The sequence below is a fragment of the Bufo bufo genome, chromosome 3 (genome assembly GCF_905171765.1).
Source record: "Bufo bufo chromosome 3, aBufBuf1.1, whole genome shotgun sequence".
NCBI classification, from domain to species: domain Eukaryota; kingdom Metazoa; phylum Chordata; class Amphibia; order Anura; family Bufonidae; genus Bufo; species Bufo bufo.
This window is the reverse complement of record NC_053391.1, coordinates 454161130-454178695: the sequence shown is the minus strand read 5'-3', so window position 1 is coordinate 454178695 and position 17566 is coordinate 454161130. Positions and strand designations below refer to the sequence as shown.

The 17566-nt window shown below is 44.8% G+C and overlaps 1 protein-coding gene across 3 annotated transcripts in view; it reads right to left on the bottom strand.

The window, feature by feature from the left end:
- Positions 1–2221: 2221 nt before the first annotated feature.
- The window catches only part of GABRG3 (gamma-aminobutyric acid type A receptor subunit gamma3), a 1146914-nt gene continuing 1131569 nt past the window's right edge, over positions 2222–17566 (bottom strand). For 2 of the 3 annotated variants that reach the window (XM_040425130.1, XM_040425131.1), the window contains exon 9: positions 2222–2500. In XM_040425130.1, the coding sequence (XP_040281064.1) occupies positions 2222–2500 (279 nt within the window). Of the gene's footprint in view, positions 2501–7172; positions 7192–17566 lie in introns of all 3 variants that reach the window. The other variant, XM_040425132.1, reaches the window with a different exon arrangement.

The following is a 17566-nucleotide window of genomic DNA, read 5'->3' as shown; positions in this document are numbered from 1 at the left end:
AAAAATAAAAAACCTTGAATTACACAAGAAAGAGAAACAGCTTAAGAAAATGTAATAAATTTAATTTTCTTTCCTATTCCTATTTTTTAAAATAAGACCCCATTGGCACAACAAACATAAATATGTGCAGTTTAAGAAACAGAAAAATGTATAGTCATGATTAGACTTAAAAAAATGAAATCAGTAGCAAACCTCACTTTTAACAAATCACAATATGCTCCATGACAAGATATTCGGGATCAATGAACTATATAGTAGTTGGGTCAAAACATAATTATCTTTGTGAATAAAACACATCTATATGAACAGCAGTGCTGCAATCACTCATAGGATATGGCATTAAGTGCATTGGTCTGTATAAGGAGGCTCATGGCCATGAAGAGATATATTAATAAATAATTAATTTAATGAGGTCCTGTCAGCAGCATCAACTCTATTAAACCATGCATACTTTATGGTAGGGAAATGGAAAAAATCTATTTTTTCCATTTCAGAGAAAACAGTGTAATTCTACATAAATTTGGGCTTTAGTGTGCTGAGGGGTGGGCAATAGTTCCTCTGTGCACCACAGCACCTCTGCTCCTCCATTTTCTATGCCCCCTCTCTTGACAAAAATTGCCAAGAGGAAAAAAAATCCAGAATTCCCAGGGACGCTGTTCTTCAAAAGTATAAAAGGCATATTTTAACTGATAAAAGAATAAGGGAAAAAAAAACTCTTATGTAACCCACTTCAAAGGGAAACCCCCTTCTTCAGACTCCTCCCTTGACTGACATTAGTAACCTCTCAATGGGCCCTGTAATTGCACATAAATCGCACCCAATTTTGGTGTATGTGCAGTAAGTAGGCTTGAGCAAATCGACCTTCGGATCATAGATCCGAAGTAGATACGTTCAAATACTTGTATTGGCTCCGTTGAGCCAAAGTTCATATGTATGCGTCATTTAAAAAACATTTAAAATAGCAATCCGAAGTGGGCCTTGGCACTGGCTGGTACCTCGGTACCAAAGCCTACTTCGGATTGCTATTTTAAATGTTTTTAAAGATGCAGATATGAATACAGTAGGAATTCACAGAAATCTTGTGCGACTTACGTCGAAACTAACGTCAGTTCCACGGAACCAATACATTTTAATGCTGCATGGAAACAGCATTAAAATCAAGGTATTTGAACTAATCGACTTTGGATCTATGTCTAGCAGTAAGCATCTGTTCAGCAGATTGTGGTGCACTGTGCCAGCATGCCACTACAGGGCCAGGTAAGAGGACTCTGATGTCTGGATCTGTTAGCCAGGAGGAGAGGGCATGGAAAATGGAGGAGCTGATGTGCACTGAGGTGGTAGGGCTCACCCCTCGTTGCACTGAAACACCTTATTTACATATAGAAGAAATCTCTGTTTTCTTTGGAACAACAAATTATATTTATTATTGTTGAAATCTGCAGGATCGAGGCAACAAATTTGGTTTAATAGAGTTGGTCCTTCTGACAGGAGCTCTTTAATTAACTTAATGAGTTATTCCCATCTTAGCTGTTCATGGCTGAAATTGCAATACCTATCATATGCATTGGTCAGACATGACCAGGATTACAGAAACAGCCAAGTGGACTGTACTACACTATTTCTGTACCTCTCATAGAAGGGACCTCTGGAGCTATGAAAACAGAGTAGTATAGCATGAACAGCTGAGCAGAAAATACCTCTTTAAGATTTCATCTTAAATGTAACATTTCTGAACAGTCCAGCTTAGTTGTTTGTTTGTTTTTGTAAATAAAATGTAATTATTTTCTCTTCTCAATTTCCTTTTTAGCAGAAGTAGACACAACATTCAAAGGAATGAGTTTGTGTCCTTTAGATGAAAAAAGTACTTTATTTTATATAGAAATCAAAGATAATTTTAATAAAAGGATGCAGTGGTATTTTTTGTCACTTTTTAATGTACAATATAATTTCATGGTACTTTTTCAGTAGAATATTCTATGCCAAATATAGATTTTCGTATATAAGAATTTATAAGCCTTGTCTTGTGATAAAAAGTATTTAGGCATCAGTAATAAGATTTCACAATTAAACTCTTTAAATAGAGTCCTTTGTTCTTGCTTTGTCCTAAGCAATCATATTCCAAAGCATTTCCTGGTCAATGTGAGGCAAGAAAGCCTTTTATATCCTTTAGGTTTGTTTGTCTGTATAATTGAAATATAAGTAGTGTTCACAATGCAAGTCTTTATAGGTAGAGATATCCAACCCAGTATACAAGGTTAAATAACAAGAATGATGTTGGAAAAAACACTCTGGAGTAGGAGTCCAATTCTAGAAGGTCTATATGTATCCGACCTCTTCTCCATGAGCCCGATTTACATTCATCATAGCAACAAAAGAAACTTTGACAGTCTTTCCCGTCCAAACACTCGTAGACACACGCTTCTTCAAATTCTTGCCAGTACATGGCATTGTTCAAGGTGATGACTGATGGTGGAGGTCTCATATCCAGTGCAGAATAGTTCTTAAACAAACAAAAAATGACAAGATGTATTATTATTGTACTCAGGAATAACAATTTTAACAAATGTGTCACCTTTTAAATATGTTATTATACAAATATGCTTGCATATTTATATTTTATCTATTTAAATAGCATACATCATTTACATGAACAATACCATGATAAAGCAAAAATCCTTAAATGTCCATGCAACTCTTAAAAGTTTTTTTTTTTTTAATAGACCATCAATGTATGATCAGGGACCATTTCACTCCCGGTAACCGTGTCTATTGGTTGAATGATGGGGCTGTGGACCCTTAAAAGGGGGTGATATCTGTAAGTCCCATCCTTGGGACCTGCTCCTATCTCCAGAATCCCTCTTAAGTGAAGGAGTGCAGCACAGCATTCTTTCCATTTACTGCTATGGGACTACCAAAAATAGTTGTGCAAGCAAGGCTACCTCTCCATTTACCGCTATGGGATTCACTGAAAGAGCCAAGCCATTTTATCAGCAATTTTCTGAACTGCCATTGTAATGGAAGAGTGGCTGTGCATGCACAAATGCTCTCTCTTTACCTCAGGTGCCCCATTCTGGAGATCTGTGTCCATGTGACATTTGTGGCATAACCTAGAGATAAGCCACAAATTCTAAGATGGGACAACCCCTTTAAGGGTATCTTGACTTGCAGCATATGTCTGCAACTCTCCAATTTATCTGAATGGGATTTGCAGGAATCCATGTGTTGTTGCCATGGGCGTGCACAGATCTCATAGGGCTCCATAGCAAAACTTAATGTGGGCCCCCTGCACCTAGTTTTCCAGCGTACGTGTGTCAATCAGTCCCAGACAATGCAGAACATGTAAAATTCCCCGGATTTACATTTTCTTTTTAATCAAGTGGAATAAATTAAATTTTAATAAAATACAAAGTGTAATAAAAGAAAGTTGTCTTTGCCTTACCCACTTTATGCAATTTTTATGTATGAAAAAGTAGAACAGGTGGTTCAAACATATGCAGCTCATTCTGAACACAACATTTCTCAATGTATTTACACCAGAAAACTAGGAAAAATACATAGATAAATCTATTGCTTCTCTTCCATTACAAAGCTAGCTGGCTGCCAGCAGCCACCACTAGAGGGCGCTAAGTAAAAAGGAAGCTGTAATAATCACAACTACTACGGAAGCTGTAATAATCTCTTTGCATTAAACTCCCCCTCGTGGTGGCTATGTGAAAATGCAGTGTTTTCACATGGGGAAGAGACTGTTCACAGTACACCACTGTTTGCTGCCTACATAGCTCCACTGAGATGAATGGAGCCTAATTTTCAGTTAGAAGATTTAAAATGCATTTTAGTATATTTCAACTACAGGACCTCCCCTTCTGACTCATAATCCTATTAACCTATATGTTAAATTATTCATGTTTTAATTTGGACTTTACTTTAAATTTTCATGACTGTAGTTTGTATATGTTCCCTAGATTTAAAAACCTCTATGGGCTAGCAGCAGTCATTGTCATAACCAGCTGCCCGAGCTGTCTTACATTTAGACCTAAAACAGGCTGGTGGTCTGTCACCTTCCCTGTCCAAGCCCACAATTTTAGCCCTGGTGTGAGGGGGGAAAAGTCTGCAAAAAGTCACAGAATCTGTGCCTGAAATAATTAGTTTACACTATTTCAGATTAATGAATGACCCCCTTAGACTTTCTTTCACTTAGACTCAGTAGCCATTCTCTGTGATTAGCAAGAGTAGCTCTTATTCTGAAGTCCCTGTACCACCAATGTATTACCATAGATTTAAAAAGCCACTATATACTGCTACATTTCAACTGCAGGGGAAATATCGGGCGGCCCACACTAAACTGTATTTTGCTTTAAATGTCACATATATTCCCATATGTTTTCATGCAATTGTTAGTCAACAATACAGATGTCTAGGAGGAGGACAATCAAGTAGGGTTGAGCGAACCCGAACTGTAAAGTTTGGGTTCATACCGAACTTTAGGATTTTTGGACCCCGGACCAGAACCTGAACATTTCAGTAAAAGTTTGGGTTCGGTGTTCTGCTATTTTATGGCGCTTTTTGAAAGGCTGCAGAGCAGCCAATTAACAAGCGTTTAACTCTGTGCCCTTAGAAGCCATCACAGCCATGCCTAAGCAGTGTCCCACTACGTAACCGTGGGCACCACCAACTAGTTTTTATTATGTTTTAATGTCATGTAATATGCCTGCATTTTGTACTTCATCTCATGTCATATTCTCCCATGTCACAATGTGATTCCACATGCAAGATCCTTTACACAGGCCTAGTTAGGGTGCAATACACTTGTTTCTCCACAAGATGGAGTAGTGTCAGTATATATATATATATATATATATATAGAATAAAGAAATCGGACTGCACTCCAGATGAATCTTCAGTGAAAAAAGGATTTATTCACCCATAAGGTGGCACAAGCGACGTTTCGGCTCACATATGAGCCTTTCTCACCTACTAATGGCATGGCTGTGATTGGCCAGTGCAGCATGTGACCCAGCCTCTATATAAGCTGGAGTCACATAGCGCTGCACGTCACTCTGCTGTTACTAGTCTAGGAAGAGGATGCTGCTGCTGTGAGGGAGAGAATAGGAAAGAATCTTTAATCAGAAGTGCTTGTTAACTCATCGATCTACCTAAATTTAGTTGTGTGGGTGCAGTGCACAATCTTTTTACCCTGCCCTGAGCCTAGTGACACAGAAAAATAACTTTTATCCGTCTGTTAGTTAGGTAGGCGGCGGCCATTTTATGCAAGCTCAGTGCACCAGCACAGCATATGTGCTTTTGTGACATTCAAATCCAAGCTTGAAATACTGCAATAATAATTTGGGTTTAAAAAAACACCCATTTTTGGCAATATCCTACATCTGTGGCCTTTGCAGCATTTGTCAGTGAGCAATTTAAGCTAGAAATACAGCAATAATTTTCTGGGTTTTATAAAATACCCTTTTTGGGCAAAATACTCAATTTTACAGCCCTTGCTGCATCTGTACGTGCGAAATTCAAGCGTTATATACTGCTGTCATATTCTGTTATTAAAAAAACACCCATTTTGGGGAAAAGTTCTTAATATTGCTGCCTTTGCTGCATCTGTGATTGTTGAAAACAAGCTTAAAATACTTCAATAATTTTCTGGGTTTTAAAAAACACTGATTTTTGGCAAAACCCTCCGTCTTGGGCCTCTGCCGCATTAGTCAGTGTGCAATTTAAGCTAGAAATACAGCTATAACTTTTTGGGTTTTAAAAAATACCCTTTTTGGGCAAAATACTAAATTTTACAGCCCATGCTGCATTTGTACGTGCGAAATTCAAGCGTTATATACTGCTGTCATATTCTGTTATTAAAAAAACACCCATTTTGGGGAAAAGTTCTTAATATTGCTGCCTTTGCTGCATCTGTGATTGTTGAAAACAAGCTTAAAATACTTCAATAATTTTCTGGGTTTTAAAAAACACAGATTTTTGGCAAAACCCTCCGTCTTGGGCCTCTGCCGCATTAGTCAGTGTGCAATTTAAGCTAGAAATACAGCTATTTTTTTCTGGGTTTTTAAAAACACCCATTTTGGAAAAATACTTAATTTGCGGCCTTTTCTGCATCTGTCAGTGTGAGATACACGCTTTAGCTAGTGCTGTGCTATTTTGGTATTAAAAAAACACCCATTTTGGGCAAAAATCTTAATTTTGCAGCCTTTGCTGCATCTGTCATTGTGAGATACACCCTTTAGATACTGTTGTTTTATTCTGCTATAAAAAAACACCCATTTAGGGCAAAAATCTTAATTTTCGGGCTTGTCTGCATCTGTACGTGTGAGATAGATGCTTTAGATACTGCTGTGCTATTCTGGTATTAAAAAAAACACCCATTTTGGGCAAAAATCTAAATTTGCGGCCTTGTCTGCATCTGTATGTGTAAGATACATCCTTTAGATATTACTGTTCTATTCTGCTATTAAGAAAACACCCATTTAGGGCAAAATCTTAATTTACGGCATTGTCTGCATCTGTACGTGTGAGATACACCCTTTAGATACTGTTGTTCTATTCTGCTATTAAAAAAACACCCACTTAGGGAAAAAACTTAATTTTGCAGTCTTTGCTGCATCTGTCATTGTGAGATACACGCGTTAGATACTGTTGTTCTATTCGGTTATAAAAAAAAAAACACCCATTTTGGGCAAGATCCTAAATTTGAGAAATATTAGGAGAGAGTCAAATAAGGGACGTGGCCCCGGTCGTGTTGCTGCTGGTGGAGCTCCTGTTGCAGGGAGAGGACGCTGTCGATATGTGCCATCTACACGCAGAAGTGAAACACCTTCCTCAGGTGCGAGTAGGCGACAGAACCTTCAGCGGTATTTGGCCGGGCCTAATGCGGCTCTACGAATGGTGAGGCCAGAACAAGTACAGGCGATAGTAGATTGGATTGCTGACAGTGCGTCCAGTTCCTTTACATTGTTTCCCACCCAGTCTCCTGCTGAAACATCAGAGTTGGCACCTGCAGCCAATGTTCAGCAGTCTCTTCTGCTTTTTTATGACTCTGCTAGCAGGGTTTCCCAGGGCCATCCACCTAGCCATGCCCCAGAAGTGGAAGAGATTGAGTGCACCGATGCCCAACCACTTATGTTTCAAGATGAGTACATGGGAGGACCATCGCACATGGGAGGGCAGGGGTGAAGACTGGGTGGAAAATGATGTGGAGGACGATGAGGTCCTCGACCCCACATGGAATCAAGGTCATGCGAGTGACCTGAGTAGTTCAGAGGAAGAGGCGGTGTTGCCCACATTCTAACTTGTGCTGATTACTGGGTGGCCACGCTGCTGCATCCCCGTTACAAGGACAACGTACCGCCCTTAATTCCGTCACTGGAGCGTGATCGTAAGATGTGCGAGTACAAGCGCACGCACGCTGGTAGATGCACTGCTGGTGGCATTCCCACCAGACAGCGTGGGCACAGTGGAAGCACAAGGCGAAGGCAGAGGAGGAGAAAGAGAACGCTAACGAAGCTAGGGCACCACTAGCACCTCAGAAGGCAGGGTTAGCATGGCTGAAATGTGGAAAAGCTTTGTCAGCACGCCACAACAACCAGCACCACCAGCTGAGATGGAACGTCTTAGCAGCAGGCAGCATTTTACCAACATGGTGGAGCAGTATGAGTGCACACGCCTTCACGTAATGAATGACGGGTCTGCCCCCTTCAACTTCTGGGTCTCCATATTGGGCACATGGCCTGAGCTTGCCCTTTACGCCTTGGAGGTGCTGGCCTGCCCTGCTGCCAGTGTATTTTCTGAACGTGTGTTTAGCATGGCAGAGGGCGTTATCACAGACAAGCGCAACCTCCTGTCCACAGCCAATGTGGACAAGCTTATGTTCATTAAAATGAACCAGGCATGGATCCCACAGAACTTGTCCATACCTTGTGCAGAATAGACATGTATACCAGCCTTAACCTGCCATTGTTATACTACAGCGCAATTGCTCATTGTTGTATTTTGGATATTTCACTCTTTTGGAGTGTACCCTAATTAAATAAATAAATAAGTAAATTAGAAGCAAAAACCAGTGTTGGCTACCTCGTCCTCCTCCACCGCCGCTTCCACCTACACCGCTACGTCCACCACCTCCTCAAACTCCTACTCCTACTCCATATGGAACTCCACCTCATAAATCAAGTTTATATTTTTTTATTTGTACGTATTTAATTTTATGTAATTTCACTAATTTGTCTGTTATATTTTTGGGTGAAATTCACCAATTTTTTGGTGTGATATACCACTGCTATACCATGTAGACAGGTAAAAAAAATCATTACTTTGTCTGTTACATATTCAGGTGAAATTCACCAATTTCTGGGTGTGATATATCCCTGCTCTACCTAGTAGACAGGTAAAAACATTTCACTAATTTGTCTGTTACATTTTCGGGTGAAATTCACCAATTTTTGGGTGTGATATACCACTGCTTTACCTAGTAGACAGGTAAAAAAAATTCACTAATTTGTCTGTTACATTCTTGGGTGACATTTGACAATTTTTGCCGTGATTCTCTTCATAGATGATAGGAACCTAAATTTCAAAAAATCGTCTGTTACAAGGTGACATTTTACTAATTTTGCCGTATACAAAACCCCTGCTCTGCATAGGTGACAGGGAATAAAATTTCAAAAATTCTTCTTTAATTGATGCGCGCCCCCTCCTTTCATTCAATGCTTAAACTTAACTTGTCCCACATTTGCACTTCAATAATTTGTCCCACTATTCCACTCGATCATATTTAATTAAAAAATTAACCTCCTTTGGATGTGGTCTCTCTTTCTCACGCTCCCTCTCCGGTGTGGAACCCTGATTCGCCCATAATTGTGATCAACATGGTAGGCTCAGAAAAGAACATCGAAAGTTGATAGAGAAGATATCCAAATGGATCATGGACGTCACGGTGACGTGCAACATGGTGGGGCAGTATGTGTGCACACGCCTACACCAACTGACTGATGGGTCTCCAAATTGGGCACATGGCCTTATCTTGCCCTTTACGCCTTGGAGGTGCTGGCCTGACCTGCAGCTAGTGTATTGTCTGAACGTGTGTTTAGCACAACTGGAGGGGGTTATCACATGTTATATTTCCCAATGTTTTGGGGCGTACCCTAATTTAAAAAAATAAAAATAAATTTAAAACCAAAAAGCAGTGTTGGCTACCTCCTCCTCCTCCTCCTCCTCCACCGGCGCTTCCACCTACACCGCCACATCCACCGCCTCCTCAACCTCCTACTCCATATGGACCTCGTCCTCCTAGATGAAGAATATTATTTTTTATTTTTACGTATTTTATGTTATTTAAAGTCATTTCCCTATCCACATTTGTTTGCAGAGCACTTGCCATGCTCTTAACCACATTTTGATGCCATTTGCATGACATTTTTACAGCCATTTTAGTGCTCAAAAGTTTGGCTCCCCATTGACTTCAATGGGATTCAGGTTCGGAGTCAAGTTCGGGTCCCGAATAGAGTTGAGCGAACACCTGGATGTTCGGGTTCGACGAGTTCGGCCGAACTTTCGAAAAATGTTCGGGTTTGGGATCCGAACTCGACCCGAACTTCATCCCGAACCCGAACCCCATAGAAGTCAATGGGGACCCGAACTTTTGGGCACTAAAAAGGCTGTAAAACACACCCGGAAAGGGCTAGAGGGCTGCAAAAGGCAGCAAAATGTAGTTAAATCCCCTGCAAACAAATGTAGATAGGGAAATGATGAGTTAACATAAAATAAATAAAAATTAAACAATATTAATTGGAGTGAGGTCCCATAGCACAGAATCAGGCTTCAAGTCACCCACCAATGGAGAAGGTCACTTACTATTATTTTGACCACAGCACCCAGACAAAGGAGAGAGGTCCCACAGCAGAGAACCAGGCATCATATCACCCACCACAGGAGTAGGCCACCATTTAGTTACTTTGACCCCTACACCCAGACGGAGGAGAGAGGTTACACAGCAGAGAATCAGGCATTTAGATCACCCACCACAGGAGTAGGCCACCATTGAATCAGACCCCGGCAACCATGTCAGATGGCACAAGCATAAGCTTTATATCAATCAGCACAGGAGAAGGCGACTTTGACAGACTTTGACCCCTACACCCGGACGGAGGAGAGAGGTTTCAAAGCAGAGAATCAGGCATTTAGATCACCCACCACAGGAGTAGGCCCCAATTTAATGGGACCCCGGCAACCATGTCAGATGGCACAACCATCAGCTTCATATCAATCAGCACAGGAGAAGGCGACTTTGAAAGACTTTGACCCCTACACCCAGACGGAGGAGAGAGGTTTCACAGCAGAGAATCAGGCATTTAGATCACCCACCACAGGAGTAGGCCCCCATTGAATCAGACCCTGACAACCATGTCAGATGGCACAACCATCAGCTTTATATCAATCAGCACAGGAGAAGGCGACTTTGAAAGACTTTGACCCCTACACCCAGATGGAGGAGAGAGGTTTCACAGCAGAGAATCAGGCATCATATCAACCACCACAGGAGAAGCCACCATTTAGTTACTTTGACCCCTGCACCCAGGAAGAGGAGAGAGGCACCACAGCACATATTCTGGCATCATATCAGCCACCACAGGAGAAGCCACCATTGAGGTACTTTGACCCCCGCACCCAGGAAGAGGAGAGAGGCACCACAGCACATATTCTGGCATCATATCAGCCACCACAGGAGAAGCCACCATTGAGTTACTTTGACCACCGCACCCAGGAAGAGGAGAGAGGCACCACAGCACATATTCTGGCATCATATCAGCCACCACAGGAGAAGCCACCATTGAGTTACTTTGACCCCTGCACCCAGGAAGAGGAGAGAGGCCCCACAGCACATATTCTGGCATCATATCAGCCACCACAGGAGAAGCCACCATTGAGTTACTTTGACCCCCGCACCCAGGAAGAGGAGAGAGGCACCACAGCACATATTCTGGCATCATATCAGCCACCACAGGAGAAGCCACCATTTAGTTACTTTGACCCCTGCACCCAGGAAGAGGAGAGAGGCACCACAGCACATATTCTGGCATCATATCAGCCACCACAGGAGAAGCCACCATTTAGTTACTTTGACCCCTGCACCCAGGAAGAGGAGAGAGGCACCACAGCACATATTCTGGCATCATATCAGCCACCACAGGAGAAGCCACGATTGAGTTACTTTGACCCCTGCACCCAGGAAGAGGAGAGAGGCCCCACAGCACATATTCTGGCATCATACTAACCACCACAGGAGAAGCCACCATTGAGTTACTTTGACCCCTGCACCCAGGAAGAGGAGAGAGGCCCCACAGCACATATTCTGGCATCATATCAGCCACCACAGGAGAAGCCACCATTTAGTTACTTTGACCCCTGCACCCAGGAAGAGGAGAGAGGCCCCACAGCACATATTCTGGCATCATATCAGCCACCACAGGAGAAGCCACCATTTAGTTACTTTGACCCCTGCACCCAGGAAGAGGAGAGAGGCACCACAGCACATATTCTGGCATCATATCAGCCACCACAGGAGAAGCCACCATTGAGTTACTTTGACCCCTGCACCCAGGAAGAGGAGAGAGGCCCCACAGCACATATTCTGGCATCATATCAGCCACCACAGGAGAAGCCACCATTGAGTTACTTTGACCCCCGCACCCAGGAAGAGGAGAGAGGCACCACAGCACATATTCAGGCATCATATCACACACCACAGGAGAAGGCCTCTTTCAGTGATTTAGGCCTTTGGACCCAGACAGAGGAGAGAGGCACCACAGCACATATTCTGGCATCATATCAGCCACCACAGGAGAAGCCACCATTGAGTTACTTTGACCCCTGCACCCAGGAAGAGGAGAGAGGCCCCACAGCACATATTCTGGCATCATATCAGCCACCACAGGAGAAGCCACCATTTAGTTACTTTGACCCCTGCACCCAGGAAGAGGAGAGAGGCACCACAGCACATATTCTGGCATCATATCAGCCACCACAGGAGTAGGCCACAATTTAGTTTATTTGACCCCTGCACCCAGGAAGAGGAGAGAGGCCCCACAGCACATATTCTGGCATCATATCACACACCACAGGAGAAGGCCTCTTTCAGTGATTTAGGCCTTTGGACCCAGACAGAGGAGAGAGGTCAGAGATTAGCTTCATATCCCCCAGCACAGCAGAAGACCGCTTTATTTGACTTAGGCCTCAGCACCCAGACAGAAGACAGAGGTAGCATGGCAGAGGTTATGGCTTCATGTCACCCGTTAGTTTAACCGGCCACTTTCATCTGGTTAGGCCCCGGCGCCCAGACAGAGAAGAGTTTCATTCAACTGTGGGTTTCATAAAATTTGTATCAAATAAAGAAGTGGCCCGTAGCACAACAAGACATGTTTTAGGCAGTTAATAAGGACTACTCTGCACAAGGGAGGGACAGGTCCTGTGGGATCCATGCCTGGTTCATCTTTATGAAGGTCAGCTTGTCCACGTTGGCTGTGGACAGGCGGCTGCGCTTGTCAGTAATGACGCCCCCTGCCGTGCTGAATACGCGTTCAGATAAAACGCTGGCCGCCGGGCAGGAAAGCACCTCCAAGGAATAACATGCTAACTCTGGCCACGTGGACAATTTAGAAACCCAGTAGTTGAATGGGGCCGAACCATCCGTCAGGATGTGGAGGGGTGTGCAGACATACTGTTCAACCATGTTAGTGAAATGCTGCCTCCTGCTAACACGTTCCGTATCAGGTGTCGGTGCAGATAGCTGTGGCGTGGAGACAAAACTTTTCCACATTTCTGCCATGCTAACCCTGCCCTCAGATGAGCTGGCCGTGACACAGCTGCGTTGGCGACCTCTTGCCACTCCTCTGCCTTCACCTTCCACCTGTTCCCCTGTGACATGTGGGAATGCTCTCAAGAGCGCCTCTATCAGCGTGCGCTTGTACTCGCGCATCTTACGGTCGCGCTCCAGTTCAGGAATTAAAGTGGGCACATTGTCTTTATACCGGGGATCCAGCAGGGTGGCCACCCAGTAGTCTGCACACGTTAAAACGTGGGCAACTCTGCTGTCGTTGCGCAGGCATTGGAGCATATATTCGCTCATGTGGGCCAGGCTACCCATGGGTAAGGACAAGCTGTCCTCTGTGGGAGGCGTATCGTCATCGTCCACCGTATCCCCCCAGCCACGCACCAGTGATGGGCCTGGGCTGCCACCCCGCTGTGAACTTGCGTCATCCTCGTCCCCCTCCACCTCCTCCTCCTCATCCTCCTCGTCCTCCAGTACAGTGCCTTGGCTGGCGACTTGTGAACCTGTCCTCTGCTGCTTAAACAAACCTCCCTCTGAGCCACTTCGAACAGACTGGCCCGAAAGTGTTAGAAACGAGCCCTCATCCTCCTCCACCTGGGCCACCTCCTCTAACATCATTGCCCTAAGTGTTTTCTCAAGGAGACATAGAAGTGGTATTGTAACGCTGATAACAGTGTCATCGCCACTGGCCATGTTGGTGGAGTACTCGAAACAGCGCAGCAGGGCACACAGGTCTCGCATGGAGGCCCAATCATTGGTGGTGAAGTGGTGCTGTTCGGCAGTACGACTGACGCGAGCGTGCTGCAGCTGAAACTCCACTATGGCCTGCTGCTGCTCGCACAGTCTCTCCAGCATGTGCAAGGTGGAGTTCCACCGGGTGGGCACGTCGCATATGAGGCGGTGAGCGGGAAGGCCGAAGTTCCGCTGTAGCGCAGACAGGCGAGCAGCGGCAGGATGTGAACGGCGGAAGCGCGCACAGACGGCCCGCACTTTATGCAGCAGCTCTGACATGTTGGGGTAGTGGTGAATGAACCTCTGCACCACCAAGTTCAGCACATGCGCCAGGCAAGGGATGTGCGTCAAACCGGCTAGTCCCAGAGCTGCCACGAGATTTCGCCCATTATCGCATACCACCAGGCCTGGCTTGAGGCCCACCGGCAGAAACCACTCGTCGGTCTGTTGTTCAATACCCCGCCACAACTCCTGTGCGGTGTGGGGCCTGTCCCCCAAACATATGAGTTTCAGAATGGCCTGCTGACGTTTACCCCGGGCTGTGCTGAAGTTGGTGGTGAAGGTGTGTGGCTGACCGGATGAGCTGGTGAAAGCAGTGGAGGAGGAAGCCGAGTAGGAGGAGGAGGCTACAGGAGGCAGAGAATGATGCCCTGCGATCCTAGGGGGCGGAAGGACGTGCGCCAAGGAACTGTCCGCCGGGGGCCCAGCCGCCACTACATTCATCCAGTGTGCAGTTAGTGAGATATAGCGTCCCTGGCCGTGCTTACTGGTCCACGTATCTGTGGTTAGGTGGACCTTGCCACAAATGGCGTTGCGCAGTGCACACTTGATTTTATCGGACACTTGCATGTGCAGGGAAGGCACGGCTGTCTTGGAGAAGTAGTGGCGGCTGGGAACCACATACTGCGGGACAGCCATGGCCATCAGCTGTTTGAAGCTGTCTGTGTCCACCAGCCGGAATGACAGCATTTCAAAGGCCAGCAGTTTAGAAATGCTGGCGTTCAGGCCAAGGGCTCGAGGGTGACTCGGGGGGAATTTGCGCTTCCTCTCTAAGGTTTGAGATATTGAGAGCTGAACGCTGCTGTGTGATATAGTGGAGACGCTAGTTGACGGTGGCGGTGGTGGTGGTGTCGGTGGCACATCCTCTGTTTGCTGCTCGGCAGGTGGCAACATTCCTCTCGAGGCGGAAGCCGAGGCAGCAGCGGTAGAGGGAGCAGGGGGAGCCTCAGCGAGTGCCTGGTTTTTAAGGTGTGTACCCCACTGCAGTTCATGCTTTGCATGTAGATGCCTGGTCATGCAGGTTGTGCTGAGGTTCAGAACGTTAATGCCTCGCCTCAGGCTCTGATGGCAGAGCGTGCAAGTCACTCGGGTCTTGTCGGTAGGACATTGTTTAAAGAAGTGCCATGCCAGGGAACTCTTTGAAGCTGCCTTTGTGGGGCTGGGTCCCTGTTGGCGATGTCCAGTAGCAGGCGAACTCTGGGGGCGGCGGCTCGTCTGCTTTGGCCCCCTGCTCCCTCTTTGGCTTCGCTGTTGTCTCGGTCTCACCACTACCTCTTCCTCTGAACTGTGAAAGTCATCGCCACGACCTTCAGTCCATGTGGGGTCTAAGACCTCATCGTCCTCTGCATCGTCTTCCACCCAGTCTCCCTCCCTGACCTCCTCCTGTTCAGTCTGCACACTGCAAAAAGACGCGGCAGTGGGCACCTGTGTTTCGTCATCATCAGAGAGTCGGTGACTCTGCTGTGGTGGTATTCCCATGTCCTCTTCATCTGGAGACATAAGTGGTTGTGCGTCAGTGCATGGTATGTCTTCCTCCACTGGGGAAGGGCTAGGTGGACGCCCCTGGGAAACCCTGGAAGCAGAGTCTTCAAACAGAAGAAGAGACTGCTGCATAACTTGTGGCTCAGACCGTTTCCCTGATATGCTTGGGGGTGATGTGACAGACTGATGGGCTTGGTTTTCAGGTGCCACCTGTGCGCTTTCCGCAGAAGACTGGGTGGAAGACCATGTGGTGAACGTGCTGGAAGCACTGTCGGCCACCCAATCGATTAATGCCTGTACCTGCTCAGGCCTTACCATCCTAAGAGCGGCATTGTGCCCCACGAGATATTGCGGTACATTCTGCCGGCTAGTTGAGGGAGTTCGTTCCCTACTGTGTGCGCCTGGGGCCGAACGGCCACGTCCTCTACCAGCAACAGAGGCTCCACGGACACCACCACGACCGCGTCCTCGTCCCTTAATAGTATTTTTCTTCATTGTTGCGATTCAACTCGCACCACAATGAAATATATTATTTTTTATAAGCAAAATCCCCTCACTGGAATACTTTCAGTCTTTTGACTGTATGGATTACAGATGGAATGACTGTTATATGTGAGTACCGCTTTCTTTGACAGATTCTAGTATGGGTACATATATGTTTTCCCAACCCCAGCACATTAGTTTGCTAATTCCAGATGTATGAAACGCAGGCCTAACTGTATCTAGTATATTGAACGCCAGATAAACTAACTTGGCCTTTTTTAAATAAAAAAAAAATTCCCTCACTGGAATACTTTTAGTCTTTTGACTGTATGGATTACAGATGGAATGACTGTTATATGTGAGTACCGCTTTCTTTGACAGATTCTAGTATGGGTACATATATGTTTTCCCAACCCCAGCAAATTAGTTTGCTAATTCCAGATGTATGAAACGCAGGCCTAACTGTATCTAGTATATTGAACGCCAGATAAACTAACTTGGCCTTTTTTAAATAAAAAAAATTCCCTCACTGGAATACTTTCAGTCTTTTGACTGTATGGATTACAGATGGAATGACTGTTATATGTGAGTACCGCTTTCTTTGACAGATTCTAGTATGGGTACATATATGTTTTCCCAACCCCAGCAAATTAGTTTGCTAATTCCAGATGTATGAAACGCAGGCCTAACTGTATCTAGTATATTGAACGCCAGATAAACTAACTTGGCCTTTTTTAAATAAAAAAAATTCCCTCACTGGAATACTTTCAGTCTTTTGACTGTATGGATTACAGATGAAATGACTGTTATATGTGAGTACCGCTTTCTTTGACAGATTCTAGTATGGGTACATATATGTTTTCCCAACCCCAGCACATTAGTTTGCTAATTCCAGATGTATGAAACGCAGGCCTAACTGTATCTAGTATATTGAACGCCAGATAAACTAACTTGGCCTTTTTTAAATAAAAAAAATTCCCTCACTGGAATACTTTCAGTCTTTTGACTGTATGGATTACAGATGGAATGACTGTTATATGTGAGTACCGCTTTCTTTGACAGATTCTAGTATGGGTACATATATGTTTTCCCAACCCCAGCACATTAGTTTGCTAATTCCAGATGTATGAAACGCAGGCCTAACTGTATCTAGTATATTGAACGCCAGATAAACTAACTTGGCCTTTTTTAAATAAAAAAAAATTCCCTCACTGGAATACTTTATGGCTTTTCACTGTATGGATTACAGGTGGACTGGTATTAGTAGGGGTGACACAAGCACACCCAAGTCCCTGATGTAGGATTTCTATGGCACAGACCACTATTACAAGTGATTAATGGACGTTGGGAGAGATTGTGCTGCAGCACTAGTCCCAAGATGGCCGCCGCCTATCAGCCCAGTAACATGTGCCACAAAATGGTCTGCACAACCTTTAAAAAAAATAGCCTTGGACTGTGCTGCTAAATCGCTATTGGTCTGAATCCCAGGTGTAGATGTCTGACTTGTTTGGAGCTTTGGAATGCACACTGTGGCAGCTTCTGCTGCAGCACTACAAGTCGCAAAATGGCGGCCGGCGGTCAGCCCGGGTACATGTGGATGGAAAAATCACTCTGGCCACTCTAAAAATAGCCAATCCCTATCAAAAAAGCAGCTCAGCTGCAGTTGTTCAGATGAATCACAGGTGGAGGAGAGAAATTTGCTTCCAGTTATTCAATTATGCCTGCCTATTCTCGCCCTAGCATCAGCTGCGT